This window comes from Tursiops truncatus, chromosome 9 (assembly GCF_011762595.2).
Source record: "Tursiops truncatus isolate mTurTru1 chromosome 9, mTurTru1.mat.Y, whole genome shotgun sequence".
Taxonomy (NCBI): domain Eukaryota; kingdom Metazoa; phylum Chordata; class Mammalia; order Artiodactyla; family Delphinidae; genus Tursiops; species Tursiops truncatus.
This window is the reverse complement of record NC_047042.1, coordinates 103,721,958-103,746,346: the sequence shown is the minus strand read 5'-3', so window position 1 is coordinate 103,746,346 and position 24,389 is coordinate 103,721,958. Positions and strand designations below refer to the sequence as shown.

At 37.7% G+C, this 24,389-nt stretch overlaps 1 protein-coding gene across 13 annotated transcripts in view; it reads left to right on the top strand.

Moving 5' to 3' along the window:
- Positions 1 to 24,389, top strand: part of LMBR1 (limb development membrane protein 1) — a 154,226-nt gene that overhangs the window by 34,529 nt on the left and 95,308 nt on the right. For 8 of the 13 annotated variants that reach the window (XM_073810134.1, XM_073810135.1, XM_019930257.3 and 5 more), the window contains exons 5-6: positions 16,652 to 16,755; positions 19,459 to 19,503. The exons of 1 other annotated variant lie outside the window; for it this stretch is intronic. In XM_073810134.1, the coding sequence (XP_073666235.1) occupies positions 16,652 to 16,755; positions 19,459 to 19,503 (149 nt within the window). Of the gene's footprint in view, positions 1 to 757; positions 866 to 16,651; positions 16,756 to 19,458; positions 19,504 to 24,389 lie in introns of all 13 variants that reach the window. 4 more of the 13 variants (XM_073810136.1, XM_019930253.3, XM_073810138.1 and 1 more) reach the window with 2 other exon arrangements.

Genomic DNA, 24,389 nt, shown 5'->3' with positions numbered 1-24,389 from the left:
CTGTCGATTTGTCTTTGCACCCATCATCATATAGTGGGGAGGTTTCCATGCCTGAAGTACTTTTCTGTGCTATTTACAATATTGCCTAGAGCCATTATAATCATGAATTGTTCCCAGTCTTTTAGTTTAAAAAGCTATATTGTACATCTTTACAAATAAATGTTTGTCTTTAGGACAAATTTCTGCAGTTTACTTTCCCAGTAAGCATACTTTAAAGGTTTTTGAAAAGATATTTCTCAATTATTCCTCAGAAAAACTGTCTGATTTTTGCTAGCAGTTCCACTTTCATGTAGTGTGTGAGCGTCTCTATTTCCAAAATGTATCTTCACCAATTTTGGGCGTTAGTTAAAAAAAACCTACCAATTCAATAGATGAGAAATTTCCGTTTTTAAATTTACATTTCTTTAATTACTAGTGAGGGTGGACATTTACAAAGCACATTTATAGGTCATTTGTATTTATTTTTTAGTAAATTGCCTCCCTGTATTTCTTTGCCCATTTTTGCAGTGTTTTTAAGTATTAGCTATCTATCAGGTTAATTGCAAACATTTCCTTCCCAATTGTCCTTTAATACTGCTTATCCTGTTTCTTGACAAGAAGAATTTTAACATATTAGTCTATCACATACTTTACACTGGGCTTGTGGTTTCTTTCAGGCTTCAGAGTCATTGATGCTCTGAAGACCCAATGAATTCAGTAAAACTTAGGACTAATTATTAAGTGAATAAAGAGAAATTACTGCATTTTTGTTGTTTAGCAATTGAAAAACTCAAGCAAATTAAGGTTTTTACTGAAATTGACTCAGAAAGTAAGCCATCTGCTGAAAAGTCGCTATGAAAGGCAGGAAACAACCTGGAAAGTAATGGTGAGTTGAAAATATATTTATCAGGATTTTTCTGGTGAATTATTTTTAGGTGACAGTGCTGTGTGTTATTAACCTATACATAGATAATATATGATTTACAAATGTTTTTTGCATATGTTGTCTGAAACGTTTGTCGAAGACTATTCCCTCTGGCCCTAGCTTTCTGTAAGGCTCTGGGTTCTGTGGGCATACGTTTTTGAGGGTTGAGCTCCAGGTGTTTTCACTAGCAGTGCAGGCGGTCTCAGGCCAGGCTAACTAGTATTATGAGTGACCTGGCCTTTGTTTCCAGTTTTACTAAAAAGAAATTGTATGATATACTTAATGACCTTCAAATACTCTAAATCAGAGCCATTTCTTTTATTCTGTTTATGGACTGGAAGTGAGAGCTACCAGTATATGACATGCTATCTATTTAATGCTGGCGGCATTAACCTTGGAAGTAAATGTATTTGTTTGTGTTGGTTGTCTTTCTCATTATAATGTTAAGGGGTGTAAGCTCACGCATTGTACCTTGTTTATAAATCAGGGCTTGGAACAGTGCTTCCCACATAGTGGTAGCCCAGTAAACATCTGTTGAGTGAGTAGATAAACTATAAACAATAACTTTAACCTCCAGGGAACCACATCAGCTGAAAGTTGGGGAGCTAGAGGAAGAGCCCTCTTAGTTATATCATTGCTTCTAGATGTATTCTCAGAAATCGGTCTTGGGAAGCCTAAGCCGTCAGCTCTGGACATTGTTCTTGAGGGTTTTATGACCCCTGACTTTGTTTCTGCTTCTAATTTTTTGGTAGATCTGTATCCTTTACTGCATGTAGTGAATTTTGTAAAGCTTCCTATTTATCTTTCTCTTCTGAATTCATAGTTTTTTTTTTAACCTTGTGGATGGCATCCAAGGGTGTGTTTATTTCCTCAGGTTGTCTTGGGGTTGAAGACTTGTCAACCTCAGATATGCTTGCTTCTTTGCTTTTAAAAAATTATAACAATTAATGGGGCCAAACTGTCATAATGGAGACCCAGGAGAGCCCATGGGGTATAGTTCTAGTATGAGTTTGAAGGCCTCAGTGGTGACAGTAGCCAGGTCAGCTTTGGAGAGTGTAAGTCTGTGTCGCTGAGCCTATGCATAACCTCCATCCCTGCCACCATGGCCACCTTTTTCATGAGCTCATTGGGTGATTACAGGGGTGGCTTGGAAAAGAGGTTGACTGGTATCTGTAGAACTAGGATAAGCTAACTCTATCCACTTTAATATTAAAATCCTCTGCTGAGGTCCCCCTTTAATGAGCAGTCACATGGGATACAAATATCTTCACCTTTTTCTTTTTTCCCATCTTGAGTGGTCTATCTGCATACCTCTTCTCCAAATTTCCTTGTTACCAATTTTCCAATCATGTTCCTTCCAAGTCCCCAGCCATCCAGCCAAGCCATTGGCAAATATGAATATATAATTGCATGTCTGGCCATTTTTCCAAGCAAAGTCCTGTCCACCGGGAGGATTCCCGTTCACCACTGTCCTTTGGAGATGTCCCAAGGAGGGCTGTAGTGCTGCAGCTGTCCACTTGGGGGCGGTGTCTGCATATTGTGCAGAACCGTCTGTGAGTCAGGCCCAGACTTCCCTTCCTCTGCCAGCTGATCCGGAGGAATCCCCACGAGGCCAGGGGAGATAAAGCAGAGCAGCAGGAGTGGGGACCGTGGGTATCTGGGCCACTTTTATTTTTTTTTTTAATTTTTTTTAAGTCTTTATTGAATTTGTTACCATATTGCTTCTGTTTTATATTTTGTTTTTTTGTCCGTGAGGCATGTGGGATCTTAGCTCCCCGACCAGGGATCGAACCCACATCCCTTGCATTGGAAGGTGAAGTTTTAACCACTGGACCGCCAGGGAAGTCCCAGGGCCACTTCTTCATGTGACTTACTTGTGCCTGCGGGCCCGCTTGGGTGTGATCATGTATATACCACCTCCATCTGACTTTGGGATGTTGCTGTGCACGCCCACATTATGGCTTGGTGGGCCGGATAAAGATAACACCATCTCATGATGGGCAGCTCAGGTCGCATGGTAGCTTGGTGGCCCATGGTCAAGCCTCTGCTAAGGCCCAACAGCAAACCAATAGCTGTTTCTCAGAAGGAAGGTAGTTAACTGCAGGGGATGACAGGGCTTTGCTCCGAAATCCTAAGAGCCTTTGCTGTGATTCACCTCTAGGGGCTGCCAAAGGCTCCGAACTGCATACTCTCTGCTGCCGATGCTTCCGGCACCATTGGATCTACTGGATCATAAGGCCAAGGGCGGAGCAGCTTGCATAGCTGCCTGGAGCTGCAGAGCTGCAAAGCCTTCTCTTGTTCTGGGCCCCACTCAAAACCAGCAGCTTTTTGGGTCACTCAGTAAATGGGCTAGAATAACACAACCAAGTGAGGAATATGTTGCCTCCCAAATTCAAAGAAGCCCACTGAGCATCGTGCCTCTGTTTTGGTTGTAGGAGAGGCCAGATGCAGCAGTCCTTAGAAGGAATATCTTGACATGGCCCACACCACTGGATCCCTAGAAAATTCACTGAAATAGAAGGCTCCTGAATTTTTGTTAGATTTATTTCCCACCCTCTGATATGAAAATGTCTTACCGATTAGAGTGGTGGCTACTTCTCACTCACTCGGTCTCATTAGCATACTGTCATCAGTGTAGTGGAGCGACGTGCAATCTTCTGGAAGGGAATGGTGATCAAGATCCCTGCAAACTAAATTGTGACATAGGTCCAGAGGGGTGGTATATCCCTGAGTTAGGACAGTGAAGGTGTATTGCTTGCCTTGCCAGCTGGAAGCAAAATGCTTCTGGTGGGCCTTATGGACAGGGATGGAGAAAAAAAAGCATTTGTCACATCAGTAGCCGCATACCAGGTACCAGGAGATGTGTTCATTTACCCTAGCAACGAAACCAAGTCTGCTGCGGCAGCTACAATTAGAGTCACCACCTGGTTAAGCTTACGAGAATCCACTGTCATTCTTCAGGATCCGTCTTTCTTGGGGATGTGGGAATCACTACCCCTGATCTTTCAAGTCCTTGATGGCTGCACTAATCCCTGCATTACCTTCAGGAATGTGGAATTTCTTTTGGGTTGCTATTTTCCTAGTTAGAGGCAGTTCTAGTGGCCTCTGTTTGGCCTTTCTTACTATAATAGCCCTTTCTCCACAGGTCAGGGAACCATTGTGGGGATTCTGCCTGCTTTTGAGCGTATCCATTCCAATTGTGCATTCCAGAGCTAGGGAAAGAACCCAGAACAGGTTCAGGGACCCACTGTGAGACGTGTGAGACCTGAGCTGAAACTCTCCTGACCACCTGACCTCCACAAGCCCCTGCTCTGACTGGGGTGATGTTTTGGGTCCCCTGGAGATAGTGTCAGTTCAGAGCCAGATATGTTTTGTGAATTTGTGCTAAAGTCTTTGAGCACTGGGAACATGTCTTAAATTCTCTTAATCTCCCATGAGGCACCTGTCCCAGTTCTTGTACACTGAAAATGTTCAATAACGATTCATTGATTAGATGAGTAATAGTTATTAATTGTATCATTAGGAATACTTTGGTAAAAGTAGACTTACTTTGAAAAGCAATTTAATGGCTTATTCTAAAAATTATCAATATGGAACGATTGTGCCGTTAATGTGTGACTCACATGAGGATTAGATGCTAAAATATGTGTCAATAATGCTTTGGTATGTGTAAATATATTCAGTTTGGCTTAAGTACAGTGTTTGGATCTTGGACATGTGTTTGAAATGTTATGTGTTAACTATATTACCTTGGAATGCCACTTCACTTCTCTGGGCTAGAATTAATAAATTACATTAATAAATAATAATATAGTTTATTATAGGATGATACAGAAGGGGCAGATATGGCAAATTAAAATGATGGCTAAAATTTGTATTGTTATTTTTATTATTATAATTTATTATTAGAATTAAAATAGAAAAAGCATAAAAAATTGACAGAAAAAAGAAAGTATTCACTTTCTGTATCTTGACTACTGTTAAAAACATATGGAACTCTTTAGTTCCATAAATTAAAAAATCATGATTCACCTGCTTAATGGGTTTTCCTTTTTGAGTGATGAGAATGTTTTGGAACTAGATAAAGGTAGTGGTTGCACAACGTTGCGAATGCACTAATGCCACTGAATTATTCATTTTAAAATGGTAATTTTATGTATGTGAGTTTAAAATTAATATAAAAAGGAAACCGATACATCTTGGGGTATAATTAAGTTGTAGCCTTAAATAAAATAAGGAAATAATTCTTCAGTTTTTGAGGTATTTTCTCTGAGTGGGGCCCAGTTTTTGCTAAGCTGTCCATACTCACTTGTGACCAGACAGAGACACACACTTAGAACATGATTGCCCGTTTTAAGATTCAGCCTGTTAAAAGACAACCACAGGGAATCTGCCTTGACTTTGCAAGGTGTGTGTGCTTTATTTTGATTCGTCAACATGAATAGCCAATATGCTGTTTTGGACATGATGAAGGAACAGTACAAAATCCATCTTTGTTTTATACATTTTCAAGTCCCACAGAAGGTCAGAAAATTCGAACTTTTAGACTATAAGCAATTAAACTTAAAAAAATGAAAACTAAGTATTATGTTTACTTATGTATAAATATTAAATCAAAAGTCAGTTCTTAGGATATTTTAAGGAACCATTGTTAATTAAATGTTACTAACAATTTCTAGTTAATTGGCCTCAATAGTTCAGTGATTTGTTATAATGTGCATCACTATAGTTACTGCATATTTATTGTTTATAATAGTAAAAATAAAAAACAGTCTACGTAGGAAATTTGCTTAATTAAATTTTGGTAGATCCAAACAGTGGAATGCTTTTTTGACCATTATAGATGATGATGATGATGATGGTGTAGATGAGTATTTGTTGATATAGAAAAATGTCGAAAAAAATGTTTTTCTCTGGGTGGTGGGATTATATGATATAAAAAATTTATATTAACGAAGTTTGTTTTGGCGCTTGCCTTGTATAATATTTCTATAGTAGATGTGTACTGCTTTTTTGTTATAAGAAAAAACTTTAAAAATTTAATAGCTTATTGCTAAAATCGTTCTTTTTGGTTTTTTCCCCGTCTAAGTGCATAACCAAAAGCTATTTTAATTCTGAAGTTCTCACAATACTCACTATTCAAAAGCAAACTTGCAGTCTTTCCTTTAAAGTTTATGCTTTCTTCATAGCATTTTAAAAATTATATGTCACTTTTTGACAATTGGATTAGATCCTTAATTCCAGTGAAATATTGGTTTTAACTTAGTTTTGTTATTTTGGAAATTATTGAATATGGCTGAACTTGGATTAATTTTCTTATTTAAGTTCATGAAGTTTTTTGTCTGTGTGGTTAAAAAGTGATAGATTATTTGCTTCCTAGTGTTGTATGTTGTATTGAAATATTTTGTGACTCCAGCAGATGGAGCTAGAAGGTAATGCATCCATTGGGGATCTGGCAATTCAGTTGGGTTTGCTTGGGTTTTAGACGAATCATTCTGGGATTATTAAATAACTTTTAAGTTTACATACCTCTTTTGGGGATAGACATTGAATATCTTTCGAAAAGATTGTCATTGAAGCTGATTTAGATAAACTACAGGGTTTCTGAATTTTTAGGGTTCTACTACCATGTCGGAGAGCACATAATTTTAGCTTTCTGAAGTAGAGAAATTTAGCTAACATTTCTTTTTATTTTACAAATTAATAATATATAATATAATAAAAGTGGTGGTAGTATGTATTTATGTGTATTAGCTCTAATTTTTAATTTTGGAATGTTTTTATCAAAATTGTAGAATATTCTTAAGGAATATTTATGTGTGTATGTCTGATGTATGTTTGCAAAATGCTGGAAACGTACTAAGTTGTACACAGTTTCCAAGAATAAAATGGCAACTTAGGAGTGTACGGTAGCTTTATTATTTTTCTATATATTAAATGTTCTTCTCATAGTAACTTTAACCTTCTTATATGTTGCAAACTTGATAATTAAATTAGCATAAGCTGAGTCTGAAGCTTTCACACATATTCTGGCTAATAAAACTTAATTTTTTGCATTGAATTATTTAGACTGAAAAAAGCTGGTTATTTACATAGATGATTATACTGTTACGTAGTATGTTAACTCTCAGATTCTTTGTGTTAAGTGAATTTTTCTTGCAAAAGTAAATATGGTGGAGGTTACATCTCTTTTTGCAATTGTGGTTGATAAGACCATCAGCAGTAATGTTGAATCTCCTGGAAAAAGGGAAGTGGGGAAAATCAAAAAAAATTTTAAATTGTATGTATTATATATAAAGTTCAGTATATAAAAGAAGGTATCTAATTTCATTGCAAACTTAAATGAGTCGTTGTTCAGAATCTTTGTGATCATCCTGATCATTTTCTTCACTTGTTCAGCAGATTGCTGCTTGATAATATCTGTTGATAAAGATTTCTTTATATAAATTTTCATAACTATCTTCATTTTAAGTAGGTTGGTTAGTCAGAATAGATAGTTTACTGATTTGTGATCTTTTGCCTAAGGCAGACTTTGGTTTTAACTTTTTATTTCCAGAGAAGAATTTGAATTTGTATTTTTCACTACATGAAAGGGACACATATGATTAGAAAGATAAATTCTGGAAGTATGTGTATTTAGAGCTCAATAACAATAATAAAGCCTGTTTTTTACCATGGATGATAATTGATTGTTTCAAATTTCAAAACCTAAGTAAATTTTTTTCCTCCAATTATAAAATTATAATGAAGCATTCAGGGGTTTGTATTCATGGTTGCAACTATTTAAGAGCAATGTTTGAAGCCCCCTGCCACGCGATAGCGATAATTTGGGGTTTTGCAGAGGCTAGAATATGAATTGTGCTTAGTGCGGCTAGAAAATAAATAAGCTGAGATCTGTGGCTGATGAGGGGCCCAGCTAGCATCTCCACCTCAATTAAGCTTTGCCGTTCTCTGCCTTTTCTTAGGCATTTTGTGGGGAAGTTATATGACATAGTGAGGTGAAGGATTTTGAGTTTCACAAAGGAGTTTAAATTTGTGTCTTTATGTGCTCCTTATAGAAAACTTAGAATATGTAGGCCAGTGGGAAGAAAAAATCATCCGTAATTCCACTACATTCACACTGTTAATAATTTGGTATATTTCTTTGCAATTTATTTTCTGTGCCTATTTTTTGTCATTGTTCTCATATATTTTTCATGTCATATAAGTATACAGATTGTTGTTATGTAAGTTTTTTTTGGTGTAATTAATGAGAATCATTCTTTAAGGAAAGGGCTGAAACCTAATTTTAGCTGTAACTCATATCACCTTTTTGTCTATCTGGTCTGATTGCTGATGTGCATTGGAGTTTTACAGGGTTTTGGACCATTTGCATGATGTTGAGACAGGGCGGGGAGAGGCACTGACATTAATTTAACATTTTTGTATGTTATTTCTCTTCTGCTGTTCACACGTGATCTATGAGATATGTTATAGCCCATTTTATACATGAGGAAACAGGACGACAGAGTTGAAGTCCCTTTTCCAGGTCACGTATAGCTGATAGTTGCAAACCCAGGCTGATCAGACATAAAGTGCCCCTCACTTAGACATCTGCTGCCACATCTTCACAGTGTGAATCCCTTGTTGTGCACTAAGTACACAGAATACATTTAATATTTTATTGAAGTTGGATTTGTTAAAACCTTTCTGTATTTGAAAGATGTTTTGGTATCGTAAGGCTTGGGTGTACACGTACACAAAAATATAAACAAATGTAGAAGTGATAGTTCTGTTTAGTTAGTTAGTTAGTTCTGACAAACTGGTCAGAAACTCAACTAAGCATTTTGTTTTACACAGATGGGTAGAATTAATGGGCTGTCATATTCTCAGTTTAAAACATTTCCCTTAGTAAAATCTTATGAAACTGGTGTTCTCTTTTTGGTAAACAAACAAAAGGCCCTCAGCTTAGGGTCTCATGGGCTGAGATTAAGGTTTTCACAGATTTGTTTTCTTTATTGGAGGCTCTGGGGAAGAATTTGCTTCGAAGCTCATTCAGGTTGTTGGCTGAATTTGGTTCTTTGTGGTTGTAAGACAGGCCCCCATTTCCTTGCTAGCTGTTAGTCAGGTGCCAATCTTTGCCCTATAGGCTGTCTGCCTCTTTTCTCAGGTTTTCCATGTGATGCCCCCTCCAGCAAAGTTGTGTCCAGTTCCTCCCTGTCTTACCCTTCTGCTGCATCTCTGACTCCTCTTAGAGAAAATTCTCTGCTTTTAAGGGCTCCTTTGGTTAGGTTGTACCCACCTGGCTAATCCAAGATGGTTTCCCCCTCTCGCTTTATTAAGGTCCATAGCCTTAATTATATCTGCAACATCCTTTTTTGCCATGTATGTTGGGTTGAAAAGTGTTTTCCCCAAATTCGTGTCCATTTAGAACCTCAGAACGTAACCTTATTTGGAAATAATATCTTTGCTGATATAATTAGTAAAATAAGGTCATAATGGATTAGGGTGGGCCCTAGTCCAATAACTAGTATCCTTATAAGAATATAAAACAGAGACATACACAGGGGAGGAATGTGAAGACAAAGGCAGAGATTGGAGTGATGAATCTACAAGCCCAGGAATGCCACATGTTACAGGCAGCCACCTCTAAGGAAGGATTCTTCCCTAGAACCTCCAGAAGGAGTATGGTCCTGCTGGCACCTTGATTTTGGACTTCTAGCCTCCACAACTGTGAGAGAATAAATTTCTGTTGTTTGAAGGCACCCAGCTTGCGGTACTTCGTTACAGAAGCCCCAGAAAACTAATATACCTTGTAACATATTCACTAATATACTGTATAACAATTCCAGGGATTAAGGCATGGATATCTTTGGGGGTTCACTCTGCCTACCATGAGACCAGCTGAGTACAAAGCAGGAAAATACAGCCCATAATGAAGAGAACAATCAGTCAAAACTTACAGTTGCCGCAGATTCAGAGTCAGTAGACAAGAGCATTGAAACATTTCTTGTAAGTATTTCATATGTTCCAGAAGCTGGAGGAAAGACTGAACATAACTGAACATATTGAGACATAAAAGATGTAAAAAAAGAACCAAATAAACTTCTAGAGATGAAACCTGTAATACCTGACATGAAAATATATTGGATGGGATAAAAGCAAATTAGATATTTTTGCAGAAGAGATTAGTGAACTCTGAGACATAGCAATAGAAAACAGTCTAAAAAAGAAACAAAAAAATGACTGAAAAACTGACCAGGGCATCAGTGATATAATTGATGTTCCTAAAAGACAGAGGGTTAAGAAAAATATTTGAAAAACGGATGGCAGAAATAGTTCAAGATTAGATGAAAACTGTAAACCCTCTTATCCAAGAAGCTCAACTAACCCTAGTGACAGGAGACCTGCCAAGATACATCATCAGATTGGTCAAAACCAGTGATACGGCGAAATCTTAAAAGCATTCAGAGAAAAAGACATAAAGTACAGAAGAGCAATGATGCGAATTCCAGCATATTTCTTGTGGGAAAAAAATGCAAGCCAGATGGCAGGGTAGCAACATCTTTAAAGTACCGAAAAAAGAAAGCCCCACCAACCTAGTTCTATATCCAGTGAAAATATTTTTCCAAAACAAAGTCAAAATAAAGACAGTGTCAGATATACAAAAGGTGAAAGTTCATCACCACAGACCTATACTACCAAAAATAAGGGACATCCTTTAGGCAGAGGCAAATTGGTAGAAGATAGAAATCTGGATCTGTGAAACAGAACAAAGATCACTAGAAGTGGCGAATTTGAGGGTAAATATAAAAGAGTATTTCTATATCATATAAATCTTATTAAAAGAGAATTGGCTCTTTAAATAAAAAATAGTAACAGTAAATTGTGAGTTTTATAATGTGCAAGTGAAAGCACGTGACAACAATAATGCAAGGGCAGGAGGAGAGAAATGGCAACAGACTGTTGTAAGGTTCTTAGGCTGTACATGAAGTGTTGTAGTACCTCTTTTTGTTTTTTTTTTTTTGCGGTACGCGGGCCTCTCACTGCTGTGGCCTCTCCCGTTGCGGAGCACAGGCTCCGGACGCGCAGGCTCAGCGGCCATGGCTCACGGGCCCAGCCGCTCCGCGGCATGTGGGATCCTCCCGGACCGGGGCACGAACCCGCGTCCCCTGCATCGGCAGGCGGACTCTCAACCACTGCGCCACCAGGGAAGCCCAGAAACTCACTTTAAATGTAAACACACACATAGGTTAACAGCAATAGGAGCAAAAAGATTTACTATAATAATTCTAATGAAAAGGAAGGTGGTATAGGTATATTATTATCAGAAAAGGGTAAGGAATGTTATCAGGCATAAAGAAGATCATTTCATAATGATGCAGGTGTTCATTCATCAAAAGAACATAGTAATAAACGTTACCTATTATCTACCTATCTACCTAAAAAATACCGTTTATTAAATACCTATTAAATACATGAAGCAAAAACTTACAGAAATGAAAGGATTAATAGTCAAAATCACAATTCAGATATATCACTATCCCCTTTTCAGTAATTGATAGAACAAGTAGCCAGGAAAAAATTAAGGATTTTTAACACTTAACTAACTTGGCCTAATTTGTATTTATGGAACACTCAGCCCAACAATAGTGAAATACACATTCTTTTCAAGTACTCTGGGAACATTTACCAAGAAAACCATATTCTGTGCCATGAAACAAGTGTCGGTATTTTAAGTCATATAAGATATGCTCTCTAACAACAGTGAAGTTAAATGGGAAATCAGCGACAGCAGCATATCTAGAAAATCCCTCAAGTATTTGGTATCTAAATAACATACTTCACAATAACTCTTAGGTCAGAGAAGAAATCAAAAGGGAAATTTGAAAGTACTTTGAACTCAATGAAAATGAAAATAAAACATTCCAAAATTTATAGCACAAAGATACCTATTTTAGAAAAGAAAAAAAGATCTTAAATTAATTGCTACATCTTCCACCATAAGAAACTAGAAAAAGGAGAGCAAATGAATCCCAAAGTAAGAGGATGGGAAATAAAAAAAGATGAGAGGAGAAAGGAACAAAATAAAAAACAGAAAATGTAGAGAAAATCAATGAGAGGATCAATAATATTGATAAGACTTTAGCCAGATTGATCAGAAAAAAAAAGATACCAGTTATCAATATCAGGAATGAGAGATGTGATATCACTACAGATTCTACAGCTGTTAAAAGCATATAGTGCATATTATGAACACCTTTATGCCAATAAATTCAAGAACTTAGAGAAATGGAAAAATTCTTTGAAAGGCAAAAACTACTGAAACCCTCTCAGACATTGTGGAAATGTTGCAAACATTCTCACAAAACTCTAGGCTAAGAAGACTTCATTTTCAGTCCTCCCAAGTATTTAAGGAAGAAATAATGCCAATTCTACACAGCCTTTTTAAGAAAATTGAAAATGAGGGAATACTTCCTAAGTCTGAGGCCAGCATTACCCTGATACCAAAACCAGACAGACATACATGAAAACTATTGAAGAATATCCCTCATGAATATAGATGCATAAATTTTAAACAAAATTTTAGCAAATCAAATATAACAATAAATAAAAAGGGTAATACGTCATGACTTTTGACAAAATCAATGAATTTAATTTACCATATGCACATACTAAAAAAGAAAATTCATATGGTCATCATAATATACACAGAAAAAGCATATGACGGAATTCAATGTCCATTCCTGATAAAATCTCTCAGCAAATTAGGCATGAAAGGGAGTTCCCTCATCCTAATAAAGAGCATCTATGAAAACCCTACAGGTAACATCATACTTAATAGTGAAAAGCTGAATGCTTTTTTCCCTGAGATCCCCTCTTACCACTTCTATTCAACATGTTTCTGGGGATTTTTAAAGAATAAAGGACATTGAGATTGGAAAGGAAAAAGTAAAACTCTCTGTTAACAGATTATATGACTATATAGAAATTCTGATGGAATCTATTATACGAAAGCTATTAGAACTAATAAGTGAATTTTGCAAGGTTGCAAAGATACAAGATCAATATATAAAACTCCATTGCATTTCTGTATGCTAGCAATGGATAACTGGAAATTGATATAAAAACCAGTGCCGTTTATATACAGTAGAATCAAAAATATGAAATGCTTAGGGATGTGCGAGACCTGTATACTGTAAACTAGGAAACGCTGCTGAGGAAAATTAAAGCATACTGTGATAAATGGAGAGAAGTGCCGTGTTCATAGATTAGAAGACAGTCCTGTAGAGATGTTAGTTCTCCCCAAATTCATCTATAGATTCAACACAATCTTAGTCAAAATACCAGGATGAGTTTTTTGTAGAAATTGAAAAGCTGATGTAAGATTTTAGATGGGAATTCAAACGACTTATATTAGCCAAAACAACTATGAAAGAGAACAAAATTGGAGGACTGACTACCCAACTCAAAGATTATTTTAAGGCCATAGTAATCGATACTGTGCTGTATGCATTAGCAGGAAGATAGAGAAACTCAACAGAATAGAGAGTCCAGGAATATATCCAAACATATTGTAAATTTATTTTTAACAAAGGTGCAAAGGCTATTTGGCGGAAAAGGCTATTTTCAACAAATGGTACTGGAGCAATTGGATAATCGTAGGTAAAAAATGAACTTAAATCTATATCTGGCTCCATATACAGAAAGTAATTTGAAAGAATCGTAGATCTAAATGTAAATCCTAAAATTGTAACACTTGTAAAAAGGAAATGTAGGAGAAAGTCTTTGACACTGGACTAGACCATAATTTCTTGGGTAAGATAGCTAAAGCATGATCCGTAAAGAAAACATTGATAACTTGGACTTCGTCAACATTAAGAAATTTTGTTCTTTGAAAGATACTGTTAAGAGGATGAGAAAACAATTCACAAAGGAGGAGAAAATATCTGTAAATCATATGCCTGATAAAAGACTTGTATTTAGAGTATATAAAGTATACTCAGTAAGTAAACAGACAACCCAGTGAAACAATGGGCAACAGATTTGAAGAGACATTTTAGCAAAGAAGGTGTAAATGGATGGCACATAAGTTCATGAGAAGATGTTCACGTCATTATTCATTGGGGAAGTGCAAAGTAAAGCAGTAATGAAATACCACTGTACACCTATTAGAATGGCTGAAACCGAAAAGACTGCCTATACCATTTTTTGTCAAAATGTGGCTGAGATTTGAATTCTGCTGGTAGGAATGTGAAATTATACACCCACTTTGGAAAACATTTTGGCAGTTTCTTAAAATGTTAAACGTACACCTACTGTATGACCCAGACATTGCATGCCCACATATTTACCCCAACGACACGAAAGCCTGTGTCCATACGAAGACTCATGTGAGTGTTTATAACAGCTTTAGTTGTGAGAGCCACAACCCAGATAGCAGTTTGCCTATGGATGGATGCAGTGCAGTAACTGGATTCAATCTGATACAAAGGGATAGACTACTGATACTGCCACAGTGTTGAAAAATCTCAGGAGAATTGTGCTAGGTGACAGAAGCCAGACAAAAACAGGAGTACATACTACACTTACCATTTATAGAAAATTTTAGAGAATACAGTCTTTTATAAAGTGTAGAATCTGGCTGATGGAGAATGGGGTGGGGTAGGGAGTGGCGGGAGACACTGGTTATAGAATGGTGTGAGGAAGCTGGGGGCGATGCATATATTCTGCTGGTTATGGTGGCATAACTGCCACAGTTTATGAAACTGTACAATTTGTAGTTTATGTCAATTACATAACTCAACAGATTGTTTAGAAACTAATATTTTTACTTTTTATATATGTCGCGATTTTCTGCAAAGTGAACATGGGTTCTCAGAAAGTATGGTACTTTGGTACAGGGGCTAATTAGCACTGTGTGTTGGTAGCCTCTGGAGGTGTTACTGTTATTAAAAGCAAAAAGTCATTAAGTGCTTATTTTGTGACAGGCGTGATGATGGTTGTTCAAGTATTATTTCACTGAATTCTCAGCACCACCTACAGACATGATCCTCAGCCTCATTGTATAGATGAAGAACCTGTGGCTTAGAAGTGTTGTCACATGGAAGTGCAGACGGGGCTCGAACCCAGGTCTGTGTGAAAGTCCCGTGTGTGCATTTGGCCACCATCCTGTGTGTTCTTCCTGGTTATTAACACGATACAACAATTGGCTGTAATTATAACCCCTTTGAATGAAGAAAAGGGTTAAGATGTTTAGCATCTTTTTTTTAGAGACTGAAAAGTATTTTAGAACATTTTCTATTTTTATTTATTTATTTAGTTTTGCGGTACGCGGGCCTCTCACTGTTGTGGCCTCTCCCGTTGCGGAGCACAGGCTCCGGACGCGCAGGCTCAGCAGCCATGGCTCACGGGCCTAGCCGCTCTGCGGCATGTGGGATCCTCCCGGACAGGGGCACGAACCTGTGTCCCTTGCATCGGCAGGCGGACTCTCAACCACGGCGCCACCAGGGAAGCCCTGCATTCATTCTTTTTGTTTGTAGTCCATGCTGTTCCAAAAAGGATTTAGGGTAGTTATGAAACACATATGTTAATTTGTAACTAAGGCAGTTGAGAACTAGTTTCCTTGGTTCCCTGAGAGCTCAGTGTGTAGTCTCCATGTGTCTGGAAAGGAAGCTCTGTGAGGGCAGAGGTTTGTGCTCTGTTGTTACTACATCTCCAGTGCATGGAACAGTGCCTTGTAAATAAAGGTGTTGAAAGAACGTGAGTTGCCTGTTTTCAGAAGCATTGGATCATAATTGTATGTAGTACATTGAATTTGTATTTAGCATAATTTTTATCTTTGATTCTTGATTTTGTAAATTTTAATGAAGATTGTAGCCATCAGTTTTAAAGTTAAGTGTTTTACCTATAAAAAGTGAGATGTTGGTCCAAATATTATCCCAGTGACATACCTAAAGTTCTGTACTTCTAAAAATCTAGTCTTATTTTCATCTAAGTTGCTTTTTATTGTGATTTTATGAGTGCAGAATGTGCCAGAAAGGAAAAAGGTGATGTGAGCTTGCTTGCCCCTCTTACATTTTCTTTACCACTTGGAGTTGCTTACTAAAACTTCTACGATGTAGTGGTTTTTAAAAATCCCAGGAATTAGTGCAGCTACTTGCAGGCTCTGCAGCCGTGGCAGGTTTTGTATAAGCAGCCTCTGTCATTTTGGGGGATTGCTATGAAGAGTAAATGAGTTTGTATAATATCTGTAAATCACTTAGAATAGTGCTTGGCACATAAGGGCTCAATAAATGCTAATTATTACTTTTCAGGTTTTTATGAGGCTTAAATTAAACAAGATTATTCATGTAAAATGTTTAGTAGAGTATCTGGCATTCATTAAGTGCTCGATAAATGCTACTGGCTCTAATTTAAATATTCAGGTGCCGATATGTCTGAAGAGGCTGTGTCTTTGGATCTCTGCATATGTCATATGTTTAGTGAATTTATTTTAGAGCATGAGGAAAAATTATTGGTTTCTGTATTGGCTTTTCCCAATAGTTACAAGTTACAAAGTTATAAAAATTTTATAGAAATATGTAATTATTTTTCTGATTTCTAAGTTTAGGTCATTTGTTAGGCCTCTCTATTCAAGTTTATGTTTATTTTTACTATTAAAAAGTACAGAGCTTTGACTGATATTACAAGTTAGCACAGTAATTGTCTTTGACAAGATTGTCAGTATCTAAACTCATCTTTCTTGTCTTGTTACCCTTCTCGCAGGTTTGTGGAACCTTGCTTCTCTCTTTTCCAACCTTTGTCTATTTGTGTTGATGCCCTTTGCCTTTTTCTTTCTGGAATCAGAAGGTTTTGCTGGCCTGAAAAGGGTAAGTGAATCATGTTTTAGAATTAAATTTCTTAAATGAAGAAATAAATATCATTCACATTGAACTAGAAAAAAGTAGGCTTAAACAACCATTTGACTGGAATGTAAGAAGTTTAATTAATAATAATGTCTTGTTAATATTAATAATGTTTTTACAATAGTGGTAACAATGTTACATATTGAATTATTTACATGTCTACAGGGAGGAAGTCATCTTTTGACCTTTGAATGATTTTATACTATGTGCAAAGTTGGTGGAGTGTTCTTTTGTAGAATGAATAAACCTGATACAATAGCTATTATTCCTTTCTTATTCCCAGGATCCTGTGACTTACTGATATTAGGTGAATGTGGGAGCGTGAGAAGTGGGCAAAACAGGACAGTCTGCAAGAGCATCTTAAACAGTTAATCCAGACCTTGTCAGTGGTAGTAACTCCCTCTGTCCTTGAATAGAGCATTTTAAAGTGAAGGGAACAGCATTTCCATTTATAGCTTGTGGAGCTGTTTGCTATAAAAGTTTGGAATATAATGCGAAGATTTCAGTAGTTAGTACTTTTGGGGTGACTTTTAAACCTGACAAAATAAGTTCTAGTGTTACAGTTTATAGACACATTGTACCTTTCTAATTTTTAGTTATGGTTATTCATATTCATATTGTGATAGATGGTTGGTTTCATATTTAGTGAATGTACTGAGATCAGAATGGATGGTTGGGTATGGCGGTCAAACGTACATTGAGAAAACTGGCTTTTTTTTAGAAGATGTTGGGGGTAGGAGTTAATTTATTTTTGCTGTGTTGGGTCTTCGTTTCTGTGCGAGGGCTTTCTCTAGTTGTGGCAAGCGGGGTCCACTCTTTATCGCGGTACGTGGGCCTCTCACTATCGCGGCCTCTCTTGTTGCGGAGCACAGGCTTCAGAGGCGCAGGCTTAGTAGTTGTGGCTCACGGGCCTAGTTGCGCCGCAGCATGTGGGATCCTCCCAGACCAGGGCTCGAACCCGTGTCCCCTGCATTAGCAGGCAGATTCTCAACCACTGTGCCACCAGGGAATCCCCGAGAAAACTGGCTTTTATATATTAGGTTTGTTTTTTATAATGACGTATGTAAATTATTTAAGTCATCCATGTAACGGGAAAGACTTGCATAGTTTCAGTTTAAAAAACTCTTTGTTGATAATTTCTTGAAGAATGATAGGAAGTTTTGCTGCTGAAAGGGATTTAGTTCAAACCCTCCTTTTATAAGGAGGAAATGGAGATCCAAAGATAATGTTATTAAATTGTCTAAGAACCACATATGTACCATTGCAAAACTAGGACTAAAACCCAGGGCTTGCTTCTAACCTCCCCAGAGTGTGCACGTTCTTTACCGATCAGCACTGTGGAGAGGCAGTTAAAGCCAGCCAGGTAGGTGACAGGCCAGGCACCGACGAGGAGGGAGGAGAAAGGACCACAACGCGCGGGCAGAGGAAGGGGCAGGGTAGGGCTTTGCGTGGGGACGCCAGATAGTAGGAGAACAAGGAGGGTGTGACCTGGGCGCCCAGACAGAGCTCAGGAGAGTGAAATGTAAAACATGACATCAGAACGGGGTCGAAAAGGAAGAGCATGGAGAAGAAGCAAGGTCATCAGAGACGCTTGAGAAAGCAATTTCTGTGGAATTTTGGAGACTTTTGATGGATAGTCACACATTTGACAGAGTTTTACTAGGCACTTACTAAGTGGTAATTACTATGCTGTTAAAGGAGCTTGCTGGGTACAGAAGTGAAAAGACAGGTTCTTGCCTTCAAGGGATTAAGAGAGGATGACCTCAGAGACGAAAACAAGTAGCAGGTGGTGGATGAACTTTTATACAACGAGTGGCTGTGAGGGGAGGTCTTGATTTGCCTGGAGAACTGGGGAAGCTTCAGGGAGGGGTTAGCCTGCACTTGAGCTGAGACTTGCAGGTGAGCATTCGAGGCTTGAGCAAAGGCCTGGATTCTGCCTGAATTGAGGGAGTGGCTGGCTGATGCTCAGCTGTAGAATGGAGAATGGCGAGAGACCCCTTGTCAGGATCAGATCCCGGAGGCCTGAGTCCTCTGCCACATTGTTTGGGTTTTATGCTCTAGACAACAGGGAGTTGGCAGAGGAGTTTTGAAAAGAATTTTTGCAGCTACTGTTTTATTTAAGCATATTTAGAGATAAATACACGTCAGAATTTCAACATATGTCAGTAGGGAAAGGAGTACATGCACCACACAATGCGAGACACTGTTTGGTAGAGATGTCACCATACTGAATCAGTCATGCACCTGGCTCTGTTAAACAGAGCGTTTCAACATATGTCACTGAAGTTGCCATGTTGATGTTTGCTTTAAACATGCACGGTGCTCCCCTCTCCCTAGCTCTGTCTCATGTGTAATCTTATCAGGTACAAAAGCAACTGGTAAAGCTCAGTGTTAAATATATTTTCATGTTTGGTATTAAAGGTGTGCTACCTAGTTTATGCTTTTCATAAAAATCTAGTTATTAGTTAAATAAATTATTTTAAAAAGCAGTGTGCAACATGGACAAACCCCTTTGTCTCCAAATTATTTCCCTCCCTTCCTGTGAACTAACCAACTAGAAAAGGGACTTGGCTGAATCTGTTGGAGCAGAGTTAGCACCATCTCTAGAATTAAAAACAACGGACACAAGAACCCAGTGATTTACTGTTCTCCTGTTCCCCCTTGTAGACTAAGGTCAAAGGGGAGAATCAGCTTGAGGAGGGGTATAACAAGGTAAGTAAAAATATTTTGCACCTACAGTTGTACAGCAGTTCTTCCCTCTAAACTGTTTACTTCTAGTCTCTTTATACATGATTAGAAGAATGCCTTTTCTAAGCACATCTCTGACTGTGTCAGCCTCCTCAGAATTCCTCAAGGTCACCAGCTACATTTCATGGTCTCAAAGGGGACTGATGTGTTGAGTGATTGTAGGGTGCAGTTGACATGACCAATCCAGTTAATTCCCAAACACGGCGAAGGATTTTTAAAAAATATATTTATTTGGCTGTGCCGGGTCTTAGTTGCGGCATGCGGGATCTAGTTCCCTGACCAGGGATCGAACGCGGGCCCCCTGCCCATTGGGAGTGCAGAGTCTTAACCACTGGACCGCCAGGGAAGTCCCCACAGTGAAGGATTTAAAAAGAGGGGGAGAAGGCAGAGCTCAGGATGGTTACCGTTTCTTAGAATCTGGTAGCTTGGGGATGAATGGGAGTTGCAGAAACCAAATTAAAGTGTTTTGTCTTTAATGCTGTTAAAGGAAGGAGGGAGATGGGGTTGTGGCTTGGAGGAGAAGAGGTAGAATAATTCTCCTATTAGTATGCTGAAGGAGGGGCCAATGGAAGAGAGACTGCAGGTACTAAGGTGAGAAAATTTGTCTTTAGTGTCTGACTGCCTGGGCTAGTTACATCATCTAAACCTCAGGTTTTCTTTCTGTAAAATGGGTATAGTAATGATAGTTACCTTACTGTTTCATTTGGAGGATTAAATGAGAGGTGATTATTCGTGTAAAGCATTTAGCCCAGGATTTAGCTCAGTAAATATTAGGTATTATTGTCACTGTCCTCGAGCTTCATGCATTTGACTGATAAGTATTCTAGGAAACATCAGTGTTATATGGATAGATCATTACAAAGCAACTAAATAGCGTCAACGCTTAATTATTCATGTATTATTATCTTAGGCGGTCTTAAGATTCCAAATTATTTTTCCCATTTTGAAATGGCATGTACTGAAGCAGAATCAAAACTGCCTAAAGAGAAGGTGCATCTACAGGGAACTATATTCAATATCCTGGGATAAACCATGATGGAAAATAATATGAAAAAGAATATGTATGTATAACTGAGTCACTTTGCTGTACAGCAGAAATGAACACAACATTGTAAATCAAGTATACTTCAATAAAATTAAAAAAAAGAGAAAGAGAAGGTACATGTAGACCCTATTAGAAATGTTTAGAGAGCTTTAAAATCAGGGTAATCATGGCATGTTATTTTACAATATTAAGCTTTTTCAGTTACATAGAATTTGCAAGGGTTATTATTAGCATTGTATATTTAAGTCTAAATGTGTTAGATATATGTTTGAGCCTTGCAGTATTATGCCTTTCTGTTATATAAGATCTTCTGGTATTTACTTGCACAGGTTCTGAACAGTGTTTGGTGAGATCTGTAGCGCTTTCCACAGAGCTATAGGTTGTATCGCAGTCAGGAACTCTGCTGCTCTGATGAAGGGGGTTGGTCGCTGACATCTTTGACACAGCTGGCTGGCAAGCATGTATATATTTGTGTGTATCCCTTTAAAACCCTTTGCTCATTGGTTACATTTGACATATCTACTTCCAAGGCAACATTGAGGAGAGCTTAGAAAACACTTCTAATTGGTAGATTTCAGCACAATAACTTGAGTAAGGACAAACTTGTAATATGGTTAAGTTAAATTTCCTTTTTTTTCCTTTGGCCACTTCCTGGTGTTGTTTTACTATGTTGAAGTCTGGTGGAGCCCCTAAATGGCATATGGTCCCACCAAACTCCCATTGATTCCCCTGGGCAATCGATTTTAAAGCAGCCCCTTGCATATTGTGCCGAGATGCGGAAATTGGCCACTGGCCATGGCGGATGCAGAGCTTGAATTGAAAATCAAATTAAGCAGAATTCTCTACTTAGTTTTTAATTAAACCACTATGTTAATTCAAACAGGACATTTTAGGCCTGGGGGGGTTGACCATGTCCTTTTAAGGGCCTTGAATTGCCTTTCTTCTCTCTCCTTACAATGGCGTATGTTTCTTTCTTATTGGGACCATCTCCTAGCTATTCCCATTCTTTACAGATCTCGAGGGTAGGAGAATGTAAGTGGTCTTGATAAAGCAAGGTTTTTTCTTTCTTTCTTTTTTTTTTTTTTTTTTTGTTAAGAAGGTACCTTTTATCTTGGAATTCTGTTAGCAGTTAAATTTTTATTTAATCTAGATTATTTATATTATAGGCTGTCACCCGTATATATTGTAGCAAGCATTACATATGTTCATGTGTGTTTGAAGCTGACCCCAAGCTTACACCTTATGTTTCAACTCTGGTGAAGAGGTTGCGTCTGGTGGGTTTGGTTTTTGTTTTGTGGTAGACATGTTTTCTCCACAGTTTTTATCTCGGTTGCTTAGTCATACACCAGAGTATGAGAGTCTTGGGGCTGACAGCGCTCCTGTTCAGTTACACTCAGGTCAGCTGTGTGAGTCTCTCTCCCCACTCTGCCTCAGAGGGACCTCTAGATTATTTGGGGTGATGCCAGAAGGTGTTTTTCGATTGCGTAATGAACCAGTCTAACCTCTGGCTAGGGTTTAAATGGGAGTTAGGAATGTGTTTGTTTCATATTGTGTCTTAACATCTTACTTTGAATTAAAATGTCATAAGGAAAAAAAATGTCATGAGGAAAAAAATTCAGCAACTTAATGAAAGTAAATAAAACCCTTCAATGACAGATTATTTCATGAACCAAAGATGTTTCTGGGAGCAACTTTATATTGTGCCTCACGTTAATGCCTGTCTTGGGTTTGAAGTCATGGTATAACATTTAACATAAGTGACAGCAACATCCTGACCAATTACCTAAGCCATCCAGACACCCCCAGATGTCCAGAACATAGCACACGGTCTGTAGGATTAAGAGGTTAACTCCTAGAACTTCAAACGAAGTGCTTGATAATAAAAGCAAAAAGTACAAAATCTGAGGTGACTTCCTTTCTTAATTAATTAGACTGGCCAGGTGGAAGCCAAGAGCTGGGTGCGGTGCTTGGAAGGTCTATAAAGCTGAGCACCGTGACAGCACGGTAGAGGGGAGCAGACATCGCTCTAATGTGTTTCTGTCCTGTGTCACAGTTTGAAATTGTCCTGGTTTATGTCCCTTTTGGCAAACTTACATAAAAGTGACCTTGTACTGTATTTTATGACCAGATGACTTTTTCCCCCCAGTGGCTAATTTGTATCAGGCCTCCATCTTAAAGAGACACAGAAATGAGTAGGAAGTCCAGCTCCGTCTCAGTGAACTTTCATTGCATTCTTTCATTATTTTTGCTCGTTCTTGCCACTGATCATCCATAAATTGTTGGAAATGAGTGATTAAGGAAGTGCTGCTTAGTGTTAGTGGCACATGCGCATATTTGCATGGTTTTTTGTGGGTGAGAGGAAATCACATACAAAAAGGGAAACTCCTGCTGGGAACCTTTCAAGGAAATTTACCTTGGGTCTCGTTTTGATCTTGGTGTTTATTACAGAAAATGGAGTCATATCTCACTAACTATTGTTATGTGTTAATTTGATTTTCCAACACCTTCAAGAAAAAAAAATCCGTAATTTATTAACAGAATTCCTGTACCCTCTTCCAATTGTGAGGACTAATTTTTTCCATAGAAACAATATAGATAAGAATGATGATTTTCAAAACATTTGATTCTAGTAGTGTTGTTACATGCAAGGTTCCTGTTGGAATTGTGACTCTACTGTAAAAGGCGTGGTTATAATAATGTAAACTGAGCAGTTTCAGACATTGAAGCTTGACGTATAGGATGTCAGAGAAAGACAGAGAAGATTATTATTTTGAAGAAAAGGGTACATTTATTCCATTTAAAAATTATTTGAGTTCATAAGGATTTTGAGTTAAAAATCATTTAGTTAATGAAATGACGTTAATTTCGTCACTCTTCTCAATACAGCTGCATGTTGGAGGCGACTAAATTATAACTTCAGTAACAGTGTCAGTTATTGGTAAATAGCACATTGCTCAGTTCCTGCATACTTGTTGATGGTATGATACTCTCTCTCCATTTATCAAAAAAGGAGAGATTTATACTGTAAGGCTAGATTGTCTCTTCATTTGTGTAAAGAGTTTTGTATAGTGGCAAAACTATAAGCTCTGGCTTTCAGAAGACCTGGACTTAAATCCTGACTCTTCTTTTACCGACCTGGAAGTCCAGGCACGGTTCTTAGTGTCTCCATCTGGAAAATGGGCTGCAGTTCTTACCTTGTCCTCGGGTTACTCCACCAAATCTGTTTGTAAAGCACCAAGACACAGCAGAATTGGCAGTTATTATTAGGGACTTAAATGTACCAACTGTGAGCAAGTTGATAATGAAATCAGGAAGATTTGTGTGGTATAACTTTATATGTGGTAGCAAAACGATGTAAGAAATTAGAATGGCGTCAACATAGCTTTGTTTATTTACTTTTTGAAATATAAATGGTTTTATTTTGTAACAGTATAGGTTGTAAAAAGAAGGTATTTAATAGGTAGCTGAATTTCAAACTTTATTTTATATGATGATTAAATTACCAACTAATGTCTCATAATTTGTTAAATGAGAAGTTTTGGTAGGGAGGAAATATAAAATCACCAGGTTCAGATTTTAAAGTAATTATACTTTTAATTAAACTGGCTCTAATACTTGAATATTCATAAAACAATTTAATAGGAATAGCCATTGTTATCAATTAGAGTCTCCTTTCTAAAACTTTTTTTGGGGGAGTTGAAAACTACCTACCCTTGGTTAGAATGAACTTTATTTGAAAGTAAAATTAAATGTCAGATTTAATGCTGACTAGAGAGCTTCTTACACAATTATGATACATACCCAC